We start from the raw sequence: 24,373 nt of genomic DNA, 5'->3' as shown, positions 1-24,373 counted from the left end.
CTAGTCAAAACCTATAAAAACAAATTTCATCAGCCCCTATGGTTGGAAAATATTCTGGAATCAAAAATTCTGCTTTCCAAAATCACTTAGTTGGCAGCATTATTCCCAAGGCTCTATACGGGGAATCTAGATTTCTCAAGCTCTGTGTGGCTCCACTCCATGTATCTGATGGCCCCAATCCTACAATTATCAAAAGTAGTACTGCCCATAAGCTTTTGGTTGGAAGCCATGTGACCATTGAACCTGAGTTGGTGGCCCTCTTGATCTTTTCTGAGTCTTTCCTCAATATTATCGAACTGGAGCACACATTTGCATTCTAAATGCTTCATGTTCCATCTTATAGGATGTAAAAAGCTTCCATTCTTTATTGATTTCTTCTTGCCTCTGTCCCCATTTCTTTAAGGTGATAATTTTACTGAGGGCTGGCACCATGGCTCACTTGGCTAATCCTCCACCTGCAGCGCCGGCATCCCATATGGGTGCTGGGTTCTAGTCCCAGTTGCTCCTCTTCCAGTCCAGCTCTCTGCTGTGGCCTGGGAGGGCAGTGGAGGATGGCCCAGGTGCTTGGCCCCTGCACCCGCATGGGAGACCAGGAAGAAGCACCTGGCTCCTGGCTTCGGATGGGTGTAGTTCTGGCCATAGCGGCCATTTGGGGGGTGATCCAATGGAAGGAAGACCTTTCTGTCTCTCTCTCACACTGTCTATAACTCTACCTGTCAAATAAATTTTTTTTTACCATTTTATAGTATCATATATTTTTGTATGTGATAATCCAATCATGGCATTGATGTTCAATTTTCTAAATTTTTAAATTTGTAGAAGACGAACAAATTTCATTTATTTCATATATGCAGATCTAAGAGTATAATGATACTTTCCACCCTACCCTCCCTCCTGCCCATGCTCCCACCTTCCTTCATCCTTACTTTCTTATTTTTTCTTTTAATTTTTACTATGACAACCCTCTACTGATAAAGAATTCAATGAGTAGAAAGTAGAAAAACAACTATTCCTCAAGAGAATAGACAAGGGCTGTAAACAATAATCAAATATCAAAATGTCGTGTCTGGCATTGTGGCATAGTAGGTTAAGCTTCCACCTGCAACACCGGCCCCTCTTCTGATCTAGCTCTCAGCTTATGGCCTGGGAAAGCAATGGAGGATGGCCTGGGTGCTTGGGCCCCTGCACCCATATAAGAGACCCAGAGAGGATTCCTGGCTCCTGGCTTTGGATTGGCCCAACTCCAGCCTTTGCAGCCATTTGGAAAGTGAACCTGCAGATGGAAGACCTTTCTCTCTGTCTCTCCCTTTCTCTATCTGAACTCTGCCTCTCAAATAAATAAAATCTTTTAAAAATTTGAAAGTGTTCATTTCATTCATATACATTACATTTTTAATACTCTGTATATTAGTTGCATCAAATCAGGGAAAACATGACATTTATCTTCTGGAGACTAGTTTATTTTACTGGGCATTATGGTTTCTAGTTACATCCATTTTGTTGTAAAAGACAGTATTGCATTTTTTTAATGGCCATAGTGTACATATACCACATTTTCTTTATCCAGTCATCAGCTGATGGATATCTGGGTGGATTCCAAATCTTATCTGTTGTGCATTGAGCTGCAATAAGCATGGAGATGCAAATCACTTCTTCTTATGCTGATTTCATTTCATTTAGGTAAATTCACAGAGTGGGATGGCTGGATCATATGGTAGATCCACTTTCAGATTTCTGAGGAATCTCCATACTGTCTTCCACAATGGCTACAGTAGTTTACATTCCCGCCAACAATAGATTAGGGTACCCTATTCTTTCCAGAATTTATTGTTTATTGACTTCTGTATGAGAGCGTTGCTAACTGAGGTGAGGTGAAGGTGAGGTGAGGTGAAGCCTCATTGTGGTTTTGATTTGCATTTCCCTGATGGCTAGTGATCCTGAGCATTTTTCCATATGTCTGTTGTCCATTTGAATCTCATTCTTTGAAAATTCCTGTTCATGTCCTTTGCCCATTTCTTAGCTGGATGGTTTGTTTATTATTGTTGAGTTTCTTGAGCTCTTTATAGTTTTGGATATTAAGCCCTTATCAGTTGCATAGTTCACAAATATTTTTTCCCATTCTGTCAGTTGCCTCTTTGTTTTGTTGAGTGTTTTCTTTGTAGTGCAGAAATTTCTTAGCCTGATGTAATCCCATTTGTCTATTTTTGCTTTTATTTCCTGTGCTTCTGGGGTTTTTTACCAAGAAGTCTTTGCCTATGCCAATGTGTTACAATGTTTTTCTAATGTTTTTTCTCTAGTAATCGGAAATTATCAGGTCATAGATTTAGATCTTTGATCCATTTTGAGTGGGCTTTTGCATAAAGTGTAAGGTAGCAATCCTGTTTCCTACTTCTGCATGCATAGATCCAATTTTCCCAGGGCCTTTTGTTGAAGAGACTATCCTTTCTCCATGGATTGATTTTAACTTATTTATTGAAGATTAATTGGTTGTAGATGCCTGGATTGCTTCCTGGAGTTTCTGTTCTGTTCCATTGGTCTACGTGTCTATCTTTGTGTTAGTGCCATGCTGCTTTCATTGTAATTGCTCTGTAGTATGTCTTGAAATCTGGTATTGTGGTGCCTCCAGCTTTCTCTTTTATTTTTTAGTATTGTTTAGCTCTTTGGGGGTCTCCTGGGATTCCATATAAATTTTAGCATTGTTTTTTCTAGATCTGAGAATATCTTTGGTATTTTGATTGGGATTACATTGAACCTGTAAATTGCTTTGGGTACTATGGACATTTTGATGATATTAATTCTTCCAATCCATGAACATGGATTCTTCCATATTTTTGGAAGATTCTTCCATTTTTTGTGTCTTCTATTTCTTTCCTTAAAGTTTTGTGATTTTCATTACAGAGCTCTTTCACATCCTTGTTTAAATTTATCCCAAGGTATTTAAACATTTCTGTAGCTATGGTAAATGGTACTGATCTTAAGAGTTTTTTTTCTCAGCCAAGTCATTGTATATACAAATGCTATTGATTTTTGTGTATTGTATGCTGCACTTTGCCAAACCCTCTTATGAGTTCCAATATTTTAGTGGAGTCATTTGGTTCTTCGATGTATAGGATCATGTCATCTGCCAACATAATAATTTGACTTCATCCTTTCCCATTTGTATCTCTTTGATTTCTTTTTCTTGTCTAATGGCTCTGGCTAAAACTTCCAGAACTATAATGAATAGTGATGGTGATAGTGGGCATCCTTGTCTGGCTCTGGATTTTAGTGGCAAATTTCCATCTTTGGAATCATTTCACCATAAAGAGCCAGGGTAGAGGGGGATACAAAAGCTCTGTTGTTGAATCCTGCCCATGAAGCCTGTACAGAATCATTAATGTGTGCCCAACTGTGTTCTAGACCCTAGGGACACAGAAATCTCCCTCCCTCCCTCTCTCTCTCCCTCTCTCTCCAAACATACACACACAGATGATCCACAGTCCTGTGTGAATGACTGTGGTGGAGACATCTTCTTGGAATTAAGGGAAAATGTGGAGGCAGGAATGTTTCCATGGATTTTGCAAGATGAGCAGTTACCTTGTCTGACAGCAGAGAAGCGGAATTACAGGCACAGGGAGTAGGAAATGCATGATGTAATCAGATTCACATGCTAGAGCATGTGGCTGGGGCAAATAAGGCATGGAGTGAAGGCTTGAATGTGACTTGGTCTGGATCCTGTAGGGGCAGAGATATGACCTTGCACTGGAAAAGGACCTAAATGGCACCTGCCTGTCCTTATCACACACATCTGCTTCAACATAGATGGTTGCTGAGTAAGCATCTTTCTGAAGAGACTTATCTTGAATCCAAAAGAGTTTACCTTGGATAAGGAGTAACACGAGTGTTCAAACACAATGCAGGCACTGGATATGTTCATGGGGGTGTGCTAGAGGAAGAGGCCATCTAGAGGAACACTCATTGGGTCCAGTCTCCCATCTAATGCAGGAATGAACTGCATACCGCCCAGCTACTGCATCCCTGACAGTTCCTGCTTGAATCTCCCCAGGCAAGAGACAACTCACTAAAGACACACGCCCGCACACATGGACATACACACCCACACACACACGGAAACAGCCACTTCCTCTACAGAAAAGTAGATGCTCAGATGTAGGGGGAAGGGATTTAAAGCACATCCTCCTTGCTCTGCATTGCACACCTGTCGGGAGGCGTGGCAGGATATTAAGAAAAATAGTGGGTTACAGAACTGTGGAGTAAAAACCTGCAATACTTCCTCTAAGATAAGGATTGGGAGTAAACATGCTCATATTCATCATAGTTCACAAGTAAACTCTGGCATGAATCCGTTTTAGCTGACAGTACTTAAAGATTCACTTCACTGAGGCACGGTTCCTTTTTACAACCGGCAGTGCACCCAAGCCTCTGCCCCTCTGGGACCCTGCATGCTGCTAAGAATTTCTGCTTCTGGCTACAAGAGTGCATGGGGTGCACCTAATTTAGTGCCCTCTGCAGTCCCTGGGAGGACACTGTCCTCAGTGATGAAGAAGGTGGTGGTCTCTTCACCCTCTCCACACTCTTTTCTCTGTTGGAGACCTTGAAAAATGTGCTTCCCATAATATCTGCATAAGAAGCAGCCCAAGTCATCTTTCATGGAGGCCAGTTACTGAGTCACTGCAGACCCTCGGGAGGTACCCATGGACTTCCCCACTTCTGCTTACTTTTGGTACTCAGCTCATTCTTCCCTCCTGGTCACCTCCAATCCCCACAGCAGTCAAGGGACTCAGATTCCCTGCAAACCTATTAGAATGGCCAGAAAACTGACTCCAAATCCCGGGGGGATGCAGAACCACAAGAACTCTTAATGCATTGCTAATGGGAATGCAAAATGGTGCAGCCACATTGGAAGCCGGTTTGGCAACTTCTTGCAAAAACTCAACAGCTACTTGACATACAATCCCCAAATCACACTCCTTTGTTTCCAGGAAGGGTTCCAGCCCTGCACCCCAGCTGCTCCAGGATGGGCAGCCTGCGATGGGAAGGAAGGAAGAAGCCTGGAGTGACAAGAGGGAAGAATGCGCCCACTCCGACATTAGGTGAGAATCCCTGGCACACAGTGGCACACAGCTGATGTCTATTCAACAGGAAGTCCGAGCAGCATCAGGACACCCAAAAGAGGAAAGGGAAGGGGACCATACATGAGACCAAGGGACAGGAGAAACAGGGGGGGGGGGGGACATTGACAAGGAGCAGAGTGACAACTGGAATCCCAGAGAAGCTGAACAGTGCAAGGTGCCCAGAGATGCCCACCCACAGCGCCCCCTGCTGGCTCCTAGCAAGGATAAGGCAGACGAGGCAGCACAGTTTATTCCTGGGATTGTGCAAAGCTGGATGCGTGGGCTCAGGTGGGGCCCAGGCCCGGCCGCGGTGGTCACTGCGCGCCCGTACTCAGCGGCTCCACCTGCAGCCAGAGGCCGCCCTCGGCGCGCAGGATCAGCTCCGGCTTCCTGCGCGGCTTGGCGCTGTCCGGCAGGACGCGGAAGCGCAGCAGGGTGAGCGCCAGCGCCACCTTCATCTCGGCCATGGCGAACGACTGCCCGATGCAGTTCCTGCGGGCGAGGCTGGGCTGAGACTGCGCCCGGGTCCGCAGCCCGGGACCCCGCCCCACCTGCCGGGTCTGGGGGACACAGGAGGGGGCTACCCGTGCCTGGGACTCCCTGCGGGCTTGTGCATCCCCTGACCCAGCCCCCAGCTCAGATCAGTGGACCACGAGGGTGTGCTGACTGCGTGCAGAACTCTCTTCTGGGAACCTGACCCTGAGGGGTCCCTGGGGCAGAGACGGGGCACCCTTGTCTGGGACCCCCTGTGCGTTTCCATATCCCCCCGCCTGTCCCGGACTCCAGCACCCAACTCGGACCAGTAGTCGGGGACCGAGGTTCTGCTGCTGTCCGACCAGCACCCGGCCCATCGCTCCTGCACCTGGTGCAGGATCTTGCTGGGACCCCCGGGGGCTTTCCTATCTTCCCACCCTCGCCCAGACCCAGGCCCCAGCCCAGGCCTGCACACCAGACAGGGGCTCTGCGTCTCCTATGGGCCTTCTTGGACCAGCTCTGCTGCATTCCTCGCCCCCGACCTCCCAAGGAAGGGAGGGAAGAAACCCAGACTCAGGCCTCAGCAACGTCCCCTCCTCACTTCCTCCCCCACTCTCACGCCAGACCCCGCCCTGTCACTCAGCCCCACTCAGACGCCCACCGCCCTCACCTGGGCCCGGCTGAGAAGGGGATGAACGCCAGCGGCGACCTGTCCTTGACCTTCTCTGGCTCGAAGCGGGAGGGGTCATAGACCTGGAGGCCAGGAGGGGACAGGGATGCTGGGTGGGGTCTCCCAGCACAGTCGGGTCTGGAGACACAGGCGTGCGTGCGTGCGTAGTGGGGGAAGCTGGTGTCTGATTCACTGACCCGCACCCTGCCCCCTCCTCCCTCTGGGACCCCCGGTATGGGCAAGGGTGGAGGTGGGGAGGGCACCTCGGGGTCCGTCCACACAGCTGGGTTGTGATGGGTCCCGAAAATGCTGATAAGACAGATGACGCCTGTGGGAGGGGACAGGGCAGTGAGGACAAGACCCCTGCGCCGGGTGGACTCCCTTACTGCCCCGCCCCGGAGGCGCCCCCTACTGGTGTGCAGGCACCTTTGGGGATGACCCGGCCATCGGGGAGCACCACGTCCTGGGTGCAGCAGCGAGAGATGACCGTGACCGGGGGGTGCAGCCGCAGGCTCTCCTTGATGCACATGGTGAGGAAGGGCAGCTGGGCCAGGTCGTCCCTGAGGAAGACACAGACATTGTCCAGGGAGCAGCACAGAGCCCACCGCCCACCTGGTACCCGCTGAGAGCTTTCTCCCTACAACGTAATAAACTTGGATGGCCCAGACATCTGAGCTGAGACAAGCAGAATAGATAATGAGAAAGCAGAGGCAGAGGGAAATACCAGAGAAAATTTTGCCAGGCTTTTTTATAAGTTATATTTGAAAAGAGCGAAACAAAGTGTCTGAGGTGTTGGTTATGCCTGCTGCCTCGAGCTGATCATCATACATTGTTACAAATGTGGAACTATCACTCTGGATCCTGTAGATATCTACGATAGTGCATCAAAGAATTAAATCTAAAATAAAAGCCAAAAGCGCGTTTACATAAAAATAAAAACCCTGAATGGCAAGAGAGTGAAATCAAAATGCAAATGAGTAAGAAACAAAATAAACAGATCTTACATCTGGGAGCTTTGTCTCTCTCTATCTACCTATCTAAGAGAAATAGAGGGAGATAGAGAGATAGAGAGAGATAGATGATAGAGATAAATAGATAGAGAGAGAGAGAGATGATAGATAGATAGATAGATAGAGCGAGCGAGCGAGCGAGCTACCAGCCAGGGAACAAAGCTGAGGAAGGCAATTTGATATGTAGAGTAAATGGAGCAACTTGGTAAATACTGATTCTCTACTTGGAAACTACAAGAGAATTCACGGGGAATCTTCCATAAGCATCAGTGATCCAGTAGGGCAGCGTCATTATTTTTGTTCTTCCTTCTCCTGTGCGTGTGGCTGTTTAACAGTGGAATATCTGATAATTCACTGGTTCAACTCCGAACACTAAGAAACTTTATCAACCAACCCTGTGACCAGTACTAGCCAACTCCCTTCCCCAGTGGTTACCTAGAGTACTGTCTTTTATATTTTCTTCCAGAACTACTTTTTAGCACTTTTTAAATGTACTAGCACATACTGGCTGTGATTTATTTTTTTAATTTACTAATATATCAATCTCTTCTTTCTCCTGGGACTTTTGTGAAAATAAAGTTTTTGCTACTCTGGAACTATAAGGTAATTTTCTCATAGTTATTCTTAGGTTTTTAAGATTCTATTTTTTAATCCCACACTGTACTCAGATAGACACTACTTTGTTATAAGACACAAGAATCAAGTTGAGTTTTTCCCAGACAACTTCCTTGTCCCAAGAGCTTTTATTAAATTATCTACATTTTCCTGTTGAAATGTGACATCAAATCTTGCTATGTTCATTGGGCACAATTTTTTAATTCTATTTGAATGGGATATAGGAAGAATGTTCCCATCCACTAGTTCACTCTCCCAATATCTGCAAAAGCCTGGGCTGGGTCAGCTCAGACGTGGGAGCCAAGAACTCCATCCAGGGCAGCCATCCCCTGTAGCTGCCTCCCAAGATGCACACTGACAGGAAGCTAGGACTCAAACCCAGGTACTCTGATATGGGACATGGGTGTTCCTAGGGTCACGTTAACCACTCAGGCCAAATGCCCACACCATTGGACACAAAATTTATATACATATGTCATTATTCTATGTGGAAATAACAAGCAGTAGGAAAGATAACAAAATAAAATAGATTAATAATAATGTGAAACACCTGGATTACATTCAGGAAGAATTTGAAATCTGTGCATTCCAAAAGAACTTAAAAATTTCCCTCAACCCAAATGAAAGATTAATTCACCATGAAAATGAATGTATCTGGAGGTTAATTTATCAACATGTATAAAATCGCTAAGCAGATATCTTAAACTCCATTAAAAACATTAAAGATTATTTGAACTGATGAGTATCCTTTCCACACTCTGAGATACTATGCACCAATGTTATGAAGTAATCAGTTTTGCAAAAATCAATCACACATTCAAGTCACTCAACAGATAGAGTCAATGCTAATTAAAATCTACTTGAATTTTTTAGGAATTGTTAAACTTACTGTAAAAATTTTCCAGGAAAATTAAAAATCATAAGGAGCAAGGTCAACATGAAAATAAAATATTAAGGGAGACGCTAAGACCTACTATAGTGTCATTTTCATAAAAATGGTGTGGCACTGCTACACAAGAAAACTGACTCATGGGATGGATTAGATTGTGATAGATATGTAAATAAGTGAGTTTTTCACATCTGGTAGAGGAAGCCCCACAACACCCTGGGAAGTGGGTGGGCAGATGGCTGCAAATGAGAATTTGAACAAATATGGCTTCACAAAAATTAACCAAAAGCACCCCACTAAAGTGAAAAGATAATCTTTTACAGCTATGAGCAGAAAAAAGATTAAGTTTAATATGTATTATAGGTAGACATTCTTCCAATACAGATGAAAAAAGAGAGAAGGAGCCAAAGAAAAGCAGAAAATAATGTAAGATGAGCACTCATGTGAAAAGAAAATAAATGGCTTTACCAACATGTGTGTAGGATGCTCAGTCTCACTCTTAATTTAAAGAAATGTTCATTAAAAGGAGAAATTTGAAGACTGGCAAAAATTTTAAGTAATACAATGATATCATTGGTACAGTTATTGGGAAGCTGGGAGTTTGTATCATTATTAAACTTGTGCAGTGCAAATGATCTTTTGAGTTGTTGATTATGCTTCTGGAAACCTGCAAAGATATTTATACATAAGCAATGGTCACTGTACATGCATGCTGACTATGCCATGTTTAACTTAAAAAACACTGGGAACAGTTGAAATATACGTACATGGGAAGATATTTCAATAACTCATGTTGCAGCCACACCACAGAATATTACATAGCTACCAAAAAGGAAGAAATGAGTGTCACTTGTCTTAGCTCAGAACGCAGACTCGGAGGTAAATGAGCACAGAAATGCTGCAAGGCAAACTGGTGGTATCCGTCATAATTGGATGCGCTTACATAGGGGTGAGCTGAATAAAAATATACAGCATAGAGAAAGGGTTATTAGACTCACGGTTGAACAATCAGAACTAACTCTAAGAGTGTGTAAGGTCTTCAAAATGTTCATGGTAAATGCATATTATGAAAAAAAAACGCAGTTTTCAAATATCTTTGCACCAAAAAAAGCTTATCTTTCAATTGCTTTTTCTGTGATTTTCTGAAGTAGCCTCATATGTAAACACAAAAGGGCAAAAAGAAAATGGATGTACATATGGGTATGAATAGATGATGATGATGAGACACACATAAATAAAAGATGATTGGCAGCGAGACAGACCAATGGTAGATAGATAGATAGGGTTAGTAGATAGATAGGGTTAGTAGATAGAAAAACATGAAAGATAGGTATATAGATAGATGATTAGACAGATTGCAGATAGGTAGATAGCCAGTCAGGCAAGTAGATTACATATCTATATCTACATGTGTGTATATTTATAAATATAGATTTCTATATAGATGATTGATAAATGACAAGTCAATAGCTCTAGAAACCCCTGAGAATAAAATGCAACCCTATTTTTCTCTGTGACATCTCATTTTGTGCAAGAAGAACTTCTCATCATCCTTGTTTTCGTAATTCCACAATTGTATCCATATATATTTGTGGAGTTACAAAAACTACAGTGCAAATGATTATATTATATATATATAATTTATATATATTATATATATGTATATATATATATATATAATTTGGCCTGTCAAAACACAGAGATTCTATCATTTCCAACACCATGAGCGAACCCAGAGGACATTAGGCCAAGTGAAAAATCAAGACACAGAAAGACAAATAGCAGACTCGATTCATCTGTGGGATATAAAATATTCAAACTCACAGAAGCCTAGAATAGAACAGCGGTTAGCACTCATGAGTGAGGAGGAGATGCTGTTCCAAGCCAGCCAGGAGGGACCACAGTTTTTAGAGCTATTGCATAGCAGGTAAATACAGGTAGTAATAATGTAGTTTTCAAACTTGCTCAGAGAATAAACCTCCAATGTGATCACACAATGAGTATATGGGATATTGGATATGCTCATCAGCTTGATTTAATCATTCCACATCATGTGCATATCCTAACCTCACATTATACCCCATTAAATGTGTATAAAGTTGTCAAGTAAAAATAAAGGATAAATTTAGAAAGCACTCATTTTTGAAAACTCATATTTTGACAAAAAGATCTCAAAGGTATATTATTAATATGCATACTTGTATCTATTATATTTATATGTGCCAATTTGTACAGAAAAAGAGTATGTATTCTTATAAATGCGGACATAAGGATAGCCAATGTTTTGTAAAGATAAAGGAAAATACTGTCCATCATCACCCTTAGGATGGGGTTTAAGATGCAAGCGTGTGTTTTTATCATAAACACTCTCATACACTTACTAAAACCAAGTGCACCATCTTGCTTGAAATCAAGGTTATGAAAGCATAGAAATGTCTCCTCACCTCACAGACATGTGTCCCACGTGAAGGCTGACAGGATGGCATCACCACAAGATACCTGCCCAATTCTATGCCTCTAAATCCAGCTCTGCCATGGTCGGATCGCCTCCACGCCCTTGTTCTCTCCAGCATGGCCTCCAACACTAGCCCTAAAAGGATCTTTCTAGAACCTGGACCGGATGTGCACTTCCCCTCCTCAAACTCCTCCCATGGCACCCGGTTGCGGTTGAGTGACACTTGAGGCCACTGGCATTGCTTTCCCAGTCTCCCACCACCAGTCTCCATCGTCATCCCCAGTTTCTTTGTCTCATGGCTCAGCACCCTCTCTCCTCCCAGGCTGTCTTCTGAACTACAGCACTGTGCCCACAGCTGGACCCAAACATCTACTGATATCCATTCTCAGATGGGACACATCGTTTATCTTCTAATCATGATTCCTGCCTGGGTGGACGGGAGTGTCCTGACCTGGGGCTGTTACCCCACCAGACTGGGAACTCCTAGAAGAGAGATCCCTGGGTTCCCAGGTCTCCAGAACCCAGAGTGGGGCTGGGAAGAGAACTGAGACTGGGAAGAGCGTGTGAGCTGTGTTTGCTGGATGGATGAGTGCTGTGTGTGTGTCACACAAAAGGTCCATGGCTCTTCCCACCAGCTCCTTGTGAATCCCTGGACTGGACAGCAGGGTAGGATTTAGGGTTCAGAATATCAAACACTCAGGAAGTGAAGATGTTTGCAGGAAATGTGATTTCAGGAAAGAAAGGAAGGGAATGTGAAGAAAAAAACCTAAAAATTCATTTACAAAACCTGTACTGATACAGCTCAATTCACAATAGCTAAGGTAAGGAATTAACCCAGATGTCCATCAACTAAAGACTGGATAAAGAAATTATGGTTATATACACTATGGAACACTACACAGTGGTTAAAAAATGAAATCCTGTCATTTGCAACAAAATGGATGCAACTGGAAATCATTATACTTAGTGAAATAAGCCAGTTCCCCCCCCCAAAAAAAAAACAAATATCATATGTTCTCCTTGACCTGTATTAACTAACAGAGTACCTAATAGGTAATCTATAGAAGTGAAATTGACACTTTGAGATGAAATGACTTTGAACAGCCCTTGTCCCGACCGTTGAGGAACATTTGATTTTTTTCTTCATACTATTTGTTGAACTCTTAGTGCAGGGTTAATTTTATGAGTATAAAGTTAACTGAAAACAGATCTTTGTAAAAATAAATAATAAGAATGAGAATAGGAGAGGGAGGAGGAAGAAGGGTGGGAGTGCAGGCAGGAGGGAGAGTAGGGTGGGAAAAATCACTGTTCCTAAATTTATACATATGAAATGCATGAAGTTTGTATACCTTAAATAAAAGGTTTCTAGGTTTAAAAAAAAAAAAACCTGTGCTGAGTGGAGTCATATTCCCGCATCCATGATCACAGCAGCCCAGATCTTTCTGTCCCCAGAGCCTGCACTCCTTCCCTGCTGGCCAGCAGTAACGCGGGATTAACAAAGAGAGCTTCCCCTTCCCCAGATTGGGTCGCTGATCCAGGAAGAGGGGCTCATGAACAGGCTTGGAGGACCCACACTCACCACTCAATCTCTTTAAGTTCTCGGTCTCTCAGGAGCTCTTGCACCTCCTGCCGGCAGCGCTCTTGGTATTCTGGGTGCTTCGCGAGGTTGTACAGGACCCAAGAGAGACCGCTGGCTGTGGTGTCATGGCCTGAAAGGCAGCCAGGCATGCTTGGGCCACAGGGCAGCTTCAACACCAGAGGGTGGACAGCGTCCAGACATGGAAGCCTCAGGGAGAAGTTGGGGAGTGGGTGTGGAATGGTTCAGGACACACCCACCACATCCCAGGGAAGCAGAGACAACTGTCAGTCCACCTGGGACTCTCACCCTCAAACATGAAGGTATCAGCCTCTGCACGTATGTCTTCATCTGACATCTCCTTTCCATCTTCATCCTGGAGCCAGCACAAAACCCCCCAGATCACACCAGTTCTGAGGGCTCCCATGTCTAACAGACTCAGGATACATCCAGTAACTGCAGCCCACAGTGCACCCCTAGACCTCTCTTGGTAAGCATCCTAGGAGGGCCAGCCCTCAGGCCCTCCCCTAGTCTTCCCTGTCTCCTGCTTTGTCCTTGGTGGGAGGATTCAATGACCCACGAGGGGGTTTCTAAGAAAAAGCTGCTGCCACCTTGGGTTGCAGAATTGGATATCATTTTGCCTTGGAAGTTAAAGGTTAAATGTGATTCCAGAGACATTGGCTCACATTCCAAGGTGGTAGATCCAGAGAGTCTTATCTCTCCTGGAGGTATTTTGTCTGGAAATCTATAAAAAACTTCTCACTGGACAGGATCTGTTTAAATTCTCCCGACAACCTCCTAGGAGGAAGTAAGGGACAGAGATACAATTTGAGATCTATGAGGGGGCACCTGCTGTGGAGCAGGCTTTGCTGCACATACAGAAGAAATATTTGCATTGACCTGAGGGGAATTTGGGAATAGGGAGCAGGTGCAACAGTCCTAACTGCTGTGATTGCTGTGAGCAAGAAATGTGTTGTTCTGAGCCAGCGTTATTGTGCTTCTGTCAGCAGAGGGATGGAGACAGATTGTATAGATACAGATATGGATTTGTGTATAGATATAAACCATGGCAGACTACATGATGAACTTCCCAATAAAGTAAAACCTCAACCCCTTCCAAATTTCAGACTTAGCAGACTCCGACGCCTGTATTACAGAGAAGTCTCTGAAATATGCCTGTGGCTGCTGCTTCCTTTCTCTAATACCATCCAGTGCCCTCTAGATCAAGTCCAAGCCCTTCTAGCTGACATTCGACCTTAAGCCACCTCCTAAATTGAGGTCCTCATGCAGCCCACCTTGGTCAGCAGGAGCACATCAATGAAGTCCAAAGTCTTGGTCTTGGCCTTGGCCTTGAGGAAATCGTCAATCCCCTGATTAGGGAGTGTGCGGCGCCGCTCCTGGATGACGGCATCGGTAAAATCATGCACCAGGTGGCAGGCCCTGCGGAAGCGTTGCCCATCAGAGGTGAGGTAGTACAGGAGGTCTGTGTGCAGGAGGATTTGCTGGTGCCTTTTGGCCACAAGGGCACTGAGCTCCAAGATGGCGGCAATGTATTCACTGGGCTTCCTGCAGGGTGAGGTCATAAAGAGAGGCAACAAATCAACACATCTGAAGCCTTGCAATGCCTCTCCCCAGCAGCCAGCAGCTGCCTCCCTTCAGGAGACGGTGTCCAGAATTAGACCCACAGACACCACAAGGAAAAGCATGAGACTTGCATCTCCAATCTCTGTCCTACCCTTGCATCCCACTTCGGTGTCCTGCCTACGTGCCTCAGGCACCCAGAGCCCCGTTTGGACATTATGCTTGTCTTCTACCCAGTGCCTGCCCCTTCTCCTCCTGAAGCCATCAACACAGTAGAGACCTCATCTTCTTCCAACTAGTCTATGGCCTGTGCCTCATTGCCTGCAATGTAATTTCCTTTGAGCCAGTCCAAAGAGTATAGATCTGACCAAGCCCTTCATCTTCTCAAACCGTTCTAGTGTTCCCTGGAAACCTCAGGATAGACTTCATACCTGTTGACTAGGTCTAGCCACTGCCTGTCTTGTCAACCGTGGTTCCAAAGAGTCTCTTGGCTGCCTGTTGCTCATCCTGATCTCCATGCCTTCACTCAAACATGTCTCCCAATTTGAGAGGACCTCTACTTCTCTCTCTCTCTCTCTCTCTCTCTCTCTCTCTCTCTCTCTTTTCTTTTCTTTCTTTTTTTTTTTTTTTTGATAGGCAGAGTTAGACAGTGAGAGAGAGACAGAGAGAAAGGTCTTCCTTCCATTGATTCGCCTCACAAATGACCACTACGGCTGGTGCACAGCGCCAATCTGAAGCCAGGAGCCAGGTGCTTCCTCCTGGTCTCCCATGCGGGTGCAGGGCCCAAGCACTTGGGCCATCCTCCACTGCACTCCCGGGCCACAGCAGAGAGCTGGCCTGGAAGAGGGGCAACCGGGACAGAATCCGGCGCCCCGACCAGGACTGGAACCTGGTGTGCCGGCGCCGCAGCCAGAGGATTAGCCTAGTGAGCCACGGAGCCGGTCCCTCTCTCTTTTCAATGCCTATTTCTAACCCACCTCCTCCAAGAAGGCTCTCCTGGTTGCTAGTTGATCCTCTCCCCCCGCACCTCCTCCCATGAGCCCATGAGCTGAGTTCCCATGCTTGGGCAAGGACTCACTCCTGACAATTGCTGTCGAAGCTGAAGACACATTTCTGCAGACTGTCCAGGGTCATGAGGCTGATATGCTCAAACATGTCCAGACGGGCACTGCCCTCCGAGGCAAGGCGCTGCCACTTGGCCTGGTCAGAGAAGAGGACATAGCTGGGACTGGGCTCTGGCTCCCTAAAGCCCCTCCCTAATCCTATCAACCAGGATGGACCAGCCTCTGTTCCTCTGCCCCAAGCACCCAACCCCAGCAAGGATCAGGCTAGAGTGGGAATGGAAGCCATCACTAGAGAGAAATACCCAAGGCTCGGTGGACCTGGGCTCAAGCCCCAGCTCAGCCTCCCATGCTATGTATGTGCTTGGTGAGGTCATCACCCTCCCCTGAATCCCACCTGTCAAGTCTTTAATAACAGCTAAGTTGACCTACTTGGATGTCAGATCAACCAAATGGGTGTCAGGGGTACACTACTGGAGACCCACTTACCAGCTGAGTGGGCTTGAAGAAGCTCACTACTCCCCAACCGTAAGTTTCACCATCAATATAATGGGCATATATCAGGGAACTGGCATATATCATAATTTTTGGCCTGTGGTGAGAACTCAGTCGATGTTAGCTGGCCTCATCATCACTGTGCTTTCGGAATTTCAGCAACATCCGTCGGGAGAGCTTGTTCTCTGTGATGCCTGAGCATCCCTGATGCGTGCGTCAGGCATTCTGGCCCCTCATATTCCTACCCTGAGCCACTGCTCGGAATCATTTCTGCAGAGAACAACACTGAGAGACCCGGCAACCCATGCACCAGTGTCAGGCTCCTCCACTTGCTGTAACAACAGATTTCCTGACCCTAATCCTCCTCTCCTGTAATATACAACACCACATGTTGTTGTATATTATGTTCAAACCCCACTTGTGATGCCAACATGTGTTACAGGTGGCTTGGAGAAAGAAGCGCATAATGTGAGTTGTACTGTGAGTTAATAAACCTTCCTTTGTCTCTGACCCAGGAGACTCACGTCTTCTGGCAGAATCCATGAAATGGTTATAGGCTAAGTTGTCAAGTTGTGTGTTACAAAAAGCCCTAGGCACATTACAAAACCCTCATCTCCAACTCTTCTCCATATAACCACACTTTTCCCAATGTGATCTCTTTGCAACTTCTACTAAGAGATGAAGACTTTGATTCTGTGTTGGGCTTTTGACTTTCTTTGGCCAATACAATGTGGTGAAAATGATATAATAATACACTCTGATAAACCAAAGCCTCCTCACCCTTCTTTGAAATCTTATGTTTGCCATGTAAATAAACCCTAGATGTCCTTCTCCAGAGAGAGAGAGAGAGAGAGAGAGAGAGAGAGATCACATGAAGCAAGATCCAGCTGTCCCAGCTTAGATCAGCCTAAAAGCAGTCAAGCCACAAACAGGGGAGATAACATATCCAGGAGCAGCAGAGCTGCCTCCTGACACACAGTTTACCATATACCATGAGTGACCCCATCCATGCCGGGAAAACCAGCCAAATGACCTATGGCCTTATTAGCAATCATAAACCCTTTTTGATTTAAACCAATGAGTTGGGAATGGTTTATGACTCAGTAATAACCATGGCAGCATCAACATTAATGACTTGGATCTACAGTAATTCTATGGGACAAACTGATGCACTCTGAGCACCTACTGTATACCAGGGACCACTCTGAGCACCTACTGTGTACCAGGGACATGATTCCATGACATCATCTTGACTGCCTTTTTTGTATTTTTTGTTTTTGCCAGGCACAGTTTGACAGTGAGAGAGAGAGACAGAGAGAAAAGTCTTTTCCGTTGGTTCACCCCCCAAGTGGCCGTTACGGCTGGCACGTTATGGCCAGCGTACTGCGCTGATCCGAAGCCAGGAGCCAGGAGCCAGGAGCCAGGTGCTTCTCCTGGTCTCCCATGTGGGTGCAGGGCCCAAGCACTTGGGATATCCTCCACTGCACTCCCCGGGCCACAACAGAGAGCTGGACTGGAAGAAGAGCAACTGGGACAGAATCCGGCACCCCGACCGGGACTAGAACCAGGGATGCCGGCGCCGCAGGCGAAGGATTAGCCTAGTGAGCCACGGCGCCGGCCCTTTGTATATTTTTTAAAAGAAAATTTCATTTCTTTATTATAGTGCCAGAGATTTAGAGATAGATAGATATAACAGAGACAGCCAGACTTGACTTCCAATTCCTCCCAGTGGCTAAGTTGGGCAAAGACTGAACTTGGGAACTGAAAACTCAGTGCAAGTCTGCCACATAGGGGTAGCAGGGAGGCAAGCAATAGAGCCATCACCTACCTGCTGACTCCGAGTGCACATTAGGAGAAAGCTGAATCAAGAAGTGAGGTAGGAGTTGTTATTCTCATTACAGAGATGAGCAAACTGGGAGGGAGGGAGGGCGAGAGAGAGAGAGAGAGAGAGAGAGAGAGAGAGAGAGAGAGAGAGAATGGTCCCAGAGCCACCCAGCAGAGCAAATATTCCACACTTGATATGTGTGGCCCCTTTGCTTCAGAGACTCCATCCAGGGTCCTGGAGTTAAGGCACTCACATGCATAATATTTACACTCTTGTTGAAAATCTTCATGTAGGGCTTCAGGATGTTGAAATGGAAGGCGGGCGTCAGCATGCGACGATGGCTGCTCCACTTGTCACCGGCACTCAGCAAAAGCCCATCCCCTAGGAGGGCAGAGGACAAGGTCATCACCTCCCCCTGGCCCCCCAAGGGCGGCCTGAACCCTTCCACCATCAGTTACTCACCCAGCCATGGCTTCAAGAAGCTGTAGAAGACGACATTCTTGGGTGCGATGGCAGCTGATGTGAAGGATGAATATCAGGGGCCATGAGAGGGGAAGGGAGGGACTCTGGGTAGGGCTGGAGGGTCCCCACACGACGCCTACACTTCCCCCCTCACAACATAGCATAGCAGGAAGGCAGCAAATACAGAGGGCATGGGGTGTAATGGGGGAATCTGACCAGGCTGCAGCAGCACAGCACAGCACAGCAGAGGTATATGCACAACATGTCCCAGCATGCCTTGCCACGCTCTTACATGGTCCAACAGGCTCTGCAGAACACAGCCCTCAGGAAACACCCTTACGTGGACTTAGGATTCCCTTTCTGTCCCAGCACTCTCTAATATCTACTGACATAGACATGCAACATGTGACTTGGCCTCAATGTTTCTTTTTTAAAAAAAGATTTATTTATTTTATTTGAAGGTCAGAATTCCATAGAGAGAAGGAGGAAGAGACAGAGAGGAGAGAGAGGTCTTCCATCCACTGGTCTACTGCCCAAATGGCCACAATAGTCAGGGCTGGGCCAGGCCGTAGCCAGGAGATAGGAGCTTCATCCAGGTCTCCCATGCAGGTGCAGGGATCCAAGGACTTGGGCCATCCTCCACTGCTTTCCCAGGTGCATCAGCAGGGAGCTGGATTGGGAGTGGAGCAGCTGGGATACGAGCCAGAGCCCATGGGATGCTGGCACTATAGATCATAGCTTAATCCACCGCACCACAGTGCCAGCCTTCCAACATTTCTTAGCATGTCCTGATACGCTCACCACACATATGAACTGCCCAGACATGACACATGTTCTGACAAGACCTCAGCATGCCCCACGACAGGATTTAAATGTATTCCCATTAATGCCATGGGCGTGATTCAGGCATGAACAAACGGGGCCCCAGACGTGATCTGCACATACACTAAGACCTGTCCTAGACAAGACTTAAAAAAAAAGTCTCAGGCATCTCACAAAAGGCACTGGAGTTCCAAACCGCAGACAAGCCCCACAGGTGGACAGACACGACTGGCCTGAGAGAACGACAACCGTACACCACATCTGACAGGACCCCGACGCCCCCCAGGTGCCCTTGGCCACAGCTGGGCCCCAGACATGACCATCTGCTAGTTCTCAAGTGTGAGCAGAGGCTCGGCTATCGATGGAAACGGGACAAAATGCGACAAACTGTCACATACGGCAGACAGGAGCAGACACATTCAGAAGTCAGACAGGTGGGGGTCCAGGTGAGACAGAGGCAGCTGTGTCTCTGCCACAGCCCTTCCTGTCTGCACTTGGGTCACCTGCTCAGACAGAGGCAGCACAGAGACCTTGGCATCAGGCAGGCGGTGGCCACCGTGCTATCTACCTGGAGCAAAGAGCACAGGCTTGATGTGGGCGGGGTGGAAGATGCGGACGACTGCGTGCCAGGGCCCCACCCACCAGCAGCACACATCCCCAAACGTGCGTGCCAGGCCCTGGGTGTACAGGAGGCCTTCCTCCGAGCTCTGAATCTGGAGAAGAACAAAGAGGACCGATGCAGGCTCTTCTAGGCTGCCAGAGAAGGACCTGTGGGCAGGGACCCAGACGGAGCCCTGGAAATTCGACCCAGAGCCCCATCCCCCTCTCTGAGCGCTGAATCCCCTCCTGGGCTCCCTCTCCACGTCCCTGGTGCGGGGCAGCCAGAATTCCACAGTCACAGGATCGCAGAAACAGCCGTTCTCCACTTGGATCTCCAGAACCTCATGAGCCTGGGTTCTCGTCCGTCTAATTTTCCAGAAACAGAGACCAATGATGCCATCTGCTCAGTCTGCCTTATGGGGTGTGCCATGCCCTCAAACCTGAGCCTGAATCTGTCTGAATTCAGGGACTCAGGTCTTAACCACTACACTGCTTGGTGCTCCCGAAACAATAGCCCTGGGAGCCCTGTGCCTGCCAGGACTGGGCAATCAGAGTCACCGTGACAGAATGAGAAATCAGTCCAGGTGATCAGGCAATTAAAATGAATCATGGGTCAGGAGTGAGAACCCTGAGGAAAGGTGAGCCTTTACCCCAGCACTAGCTTGGCCTGCTACAGACACCATGATGAGATGGCTGCTGTGCAGGGAAAAGTGGTTCAGAGACCAGCAAAACCAAGAGAGGGAGGCAGAGTCCTAGTCCTGGATCCAGCCATGCCTGAAGTCCACCCCCTCCTTGACTTTAACAAGAATTCCTTTCTTCACTCTGAACACCAGGGTTGAGTTTCCACCACTTGCAACTTGAAGACACCTCCTCCGTCAGAGCAAATGGGGGCATCCACCCAGGATCCCCTCGCGCTTCCTGATGGACACTGCTCATTTCTGTCACTGATGTGTACAGGAGCAGGGAGGCAAGAGGATGAGGGGAGGGTGCAGGATGGAGAGAAGTCTCCTACGGGAGATCCCTGGCACCTGGAGCAGGAAGTCAATAAGCACCCAGTGGACAAGCCATGGAGAGGAATGATCTGACTCCCCAGGGGTGGCTGTCACAGTATGAGCAGCCCAGAGCCTCCCCCAGCCTCAAGCCCTCCGCATTTCTCTTAGCCTGGCAACAGGCAAAGATGACCATCGTATGCTACCGATGTCCACTGCACCAACCTGCATTCTAAGGAAAAACCCCCACCTGTCATTCCAGACCCAGCTCCTGCAACTCCTCCTCCAGGAAGCCTCTCAGGCTGCCCCAGTAGAAAATGTGCTTCTTCCAATGAGACCAGCTCCCTCTGGACACACAAGATTGGGGATGTCTGTGTCCACATTCATCTCGGTGAGATGGGGCTTCCTCCAGGGTTGGGTTTTGGATTGAGACCTCTTGGAGTCTTAGAGGTGCCCTGTACCCAGCCAGGACAGGGGCCAGATGACAGTGCATGGAGCAGACTGTGGTTGGAGGTTGGTAAGTGTATGAAATAAAGAGTAAGATGGCTGGGAGAGAAGAGGGTGGGGGCCAGAGAAATGCAGGGACTGCACTGCAGCTTGGGGGGGGGGGCGAGTCTGGAGGGGCTGGAAGTTGTGGGATGCACCATGGCGCCCACCACCACCAGCTCCTCCTGGGTACCTGAGGCACTGAGGACAGGCCGGATGATGTCAGGGTGGCACAAAGAGATGAGAGGGATGGTGGGGCCCATCCAGTTCAGAAAGCCATGGGGGAAGTTGGCCACCAGCTGAATCAATGCCCGCAGGCCCTCCTCCGTGGGGGTGACCTGCAAGCAAGGCAGTGGGCGGTCACCTCCTGGGGTGCTTAATCGACACCACAGAGATGTACATATCCATCGCTGGAAGCACGGCAGGTATCTCTGCAGGACCCAGAAGTGGCACAGCCTCTGCACCGTGCAGCAGGTCTGGATTCTGCAGGAAGTGGTAGGGGGGGACCACTGCTTCTCCCCGCCCCTTCCCTCTGGGACTCTCTCTAAATCAGAAGGGAGCATCCCTGGTCAGAGGGAGCAGCATGCTCTCTGTCCACAGGGAGGCCCTCCTTGGCTCAACAGATGGGTTTACTCATCCTGGAATTGGTTCCCGCTCAGGTGCAGCCACAAAGGGAGGGTCCACATGGGAACAGTTTCTGGGGACATCAGTATGGCCACAAGCTTTGTCTCTAAGTCCGCTTCCACATCCTCTCATGTGCTGCCCAGTCCACACGGCCTGCAGTCTCTCCACGGAGGAGGGTCTGCACACTGGGGACCCTCCAGCCTTGGCAGACCCCATGGAGAGCACAAGTGAGCCCTGACTGTCCTTGAGAACTGGGGCTCCCACATGTGGGCACCTTCTGCTCCCCAGGGTCTGCGCTGAGTGCATCCCGTGCACCCTCTCGCTGAACCTCTGCACACACCCATGGTGCTGCCACCCACAAGTGAGACAGCTGAGGCCACACTGCCCAAAGGGGAGAGCGGGCCTGAGCCACAAGAGGGACCAAGGATTCTCAAAGGGGAAGTCGGAGGCCAGTGTTCATGCAGTTGGGCAACAGGGCCCCAGGGTGCATCTTAGGGAGGAAGAGTGAGATGACAGGAAGTGGCCAGAGAAGGGAGGCACTGAGAGACACCCACACCTCTGCCCTGGTCCAGCTGTGCCCTGTGTGTGTGGACCTGGGGGCATCACAGCTCATCCCTGTGGGACCACAGCAGCCAGACCTGGGCAGGCACGAGGAAATGGGCCAGATGGGAAGCTGACCCTGGATGGGCCCATCAGGAGGCCCCCAGTCCAGCAGTGGAGAATGCGGGGAGGCCAGGGATCTCCCCGCTATGCAGCCCACTCTGGGCACCTCACTCACTGCCCTGCTGTCCTAGACCCCAGATTCCTCCCTACTTCCAGCTCCCTGAGCCCCACTCCTAGCCCCTCAGGGTGTCCATTCACCTGATACCCCAGCCGCCTGTCTGTGGCCACACTCACCATGCCTAGATGCCCCAGGAACCAGTTCCGTTTTGGAGGCTGCGGGAAACATCGGAGGCGGCGAGTGTTTTCATAGAAAGCATGAGTCCAGGTCAGGATGTGGGCCAGGAGCCAGCAGGCACCAATCAGGGGCAGGAGCAGCCACGGGGAAGATAAACTCAGCTGCAGCATCCTTCAGGGCAGTGGGGCGGGAAGGCGAATGCCTGAGACCTCGGACAGAACCGAGGGAGAGACCAGGGATGCTAGAGAGGGTTTGGGAGGGAGAGCAATGGGAGTGATGGAGGCAGGGCAGAGAGGGCTCCGAGGGGGATGGAGACCCAGGGCAATCCAGAGGAAGAGGCAGAGAAAGTAGAGAGAGGGAGGGAGGGAGGGAAAGAGGGGAGGGGGGGGAGAGAGAAGGAAGAAGCGAGGAAGGGAGGGAGAGAGAGAGGGAGGGAGGAAGGAAGGGAGGGAGGGAGGAAGGAAGGGAGGGAGGGAGAGAGGGGGAAGGGAGGGAGGAAGGGAGGGTGGGAGGGAGAGAGAGGGAGGGAGGGAGGGTGGGAGGGGGAGAGAGAGGGAAAGAGAGAGAGGGAGGGAGGGAGGGGGAGAGAGAGAGAGGGAGGAAGGAAGGGAGGGAGGGAGAGAGAGGGAGGAAGGAAGGGTGGGAGAGGGAGGGGGAAGGAGAAAGAGAGGGAGGGTTGGAAGGGGAGAAAGAGAGAGGGAGGGAGGGAGGGAGAGAAGGAGGGGGAAGGAGAAAGAGAGGGATGGAGGGGGAGAGAAAGAGGGAGGGAAAGGGGGAGAGAGAGAGAGGGAGGGAGGGAGAGAGGGAGGGGAAGAAAGAGAGAGAGGGAGGGAGGGAGGGAGGGAGAGAGAGAGGGAAGGAGAAAGAGAGGGATGGAGGGGAGAGAGAGAGAGAGAAAGAGAGAGAGAGAGAGAGAAGGAGGGAGGGAGAGAGCCGAAGCCCAGAAAACACTTCAGTTGGTTTCTGGTGACTGATAAGTTCCCATCTCCTGGGCCAGCTGCTCCCTGGAGCTGTCCCCTGACCATGGGCAGTGCCCCTCCCCACCCAGGACCGCGACCCTCCAGGCCCACCACTCCCCAGCCTGTCACCTTCTGTCAGGACCAGCTCCACTGAAACAACCTCCGCTCTCCCCACCTCCTGGACCAAGCTGGGCTGGGTGGGGCTGGAGCTGGAGCTGCCAATCCCTGCAGGTCTGGCTGCCTCCGCCCAGCTCAGGCTGCCTGCCAAGCTGGGGCGGGGTGGGGCGGGGGCGGAGACAGCTGGGTCCAGAGGAACCAACTGAGGTCCCAGAGCCCTTGGTGATGGCTTCCTGGGATACCTCCCGCTCTAGGCAAGGGGCAAAGGTGACTCTGGGCTGCAAGTTTACAACCCCTCCCCTCCTCCCCTTCCCAGAGTGCAGGTGCCAGGTGGGCATGGTCAGATCGAAGCTTTATCTCCAGAGCTCTTCAGCAGGTGAGGGCTGGGAGGCCATCCGGGCACCTTTCGTCAGAGTCACACTTAGGAGGCTCAGGAAGGAAAGTGGCCGTCCTCACCCCTTCCCCACTTCTCAAATGCAGTCTGGCAGTTCAAGTGCAGTCAACCGCTGGAGCAGGAACAAAGTATCCAGCCTCACTCTGGGGTTCGCTGGGTGGGATTCTGGACGTGCGGAACTCCCACAGTCTCCTGGAGACTCAGCATTAGAAGTTGGAGCATGGAGGGGAGGCCTGGGGAGCAAAGCTGAGAGCAGC

The 24,373-nt window shown here is 48.8% G+C and overlaps 1 protein-coding gene across 5 annotated transcripts; it reads right to left on the bottom strand.

The window, feature by feature from the left end:
• Window positions 1–5,346: 5,346 nt before the first annotated feature.
• On the bottom strand, window positions 5,347–23,804 carry LOC100350957 (cytochrome P450 4F3). Of its 5 annotated transcripts, none has more exons than XM_008250673.5 (13): window positions 23,735–23,804; window positions 22,646–22,887; window positions 21,318–21,462; window positions 18,228–18,281; window positions 18,019–18,146; window positions 15,463–15,584; window positions 14,099–14,369; window positions 13,113–13,179; window positions 12,807–12,936; window positions 6,685–6,818; window positions 6,522–6,586; window positions 6,259–6,341; window positions 5,347–5,606 (listed from the first exon to the last, which is right to left on the bottom strand). In XM_008250673.5, exons 2-13 carry the CDS (start codon window positions 22,814–22,816, stop codon window positions 5,429–5,431), a joined length of 1,548 nt encoding a protein of 515 aa, XP_008248895.3. In that variant the 5' UTR covers window positions 22,817–22,887; window positions 23,735–23,804; the 3' UTR covers window positions 5,347–5,428. The 5 variants fall into 5 exon arrangements, with proteins under 5 accessions (XP_008248895.3, XP_017194239.3, XP_089172081.1 ...); XM_017338750.4 differs by lacking the exon at window positions 21,318–21,462 and adding an exon at window positions 19,618–19,762; XM_089315955.1 differs by having other exon boundaries at window positions 22,646–22,817; window positions 23,735–23,789.
• Between the last annotated feature and the right edge of the window lie 569 nt (window positions 23,805–24,373).

This window comes from Oryctolagus cuniculus, chromosome 16 (genome assembly GCF_051225735.1).
Source record: "Oryctolagus cuniculus isolate XC-2025 breed Fujian yellow rabbit chromosome 16, ASM5122573v1, whole genome shotgun sequence".
In the NCBI taxonomy this organism is placed as follows: Eukaryota; Metazoa; Chordata; class Mammalia; order Lagomorpha; family Leporidae; genus Oryctolagus; species Oryctolagus cuniculus.
Note: the sequence above shows the minus strand (reverse complement) of the source record. Positions and strands in the feature narration are given on the sequence as shown.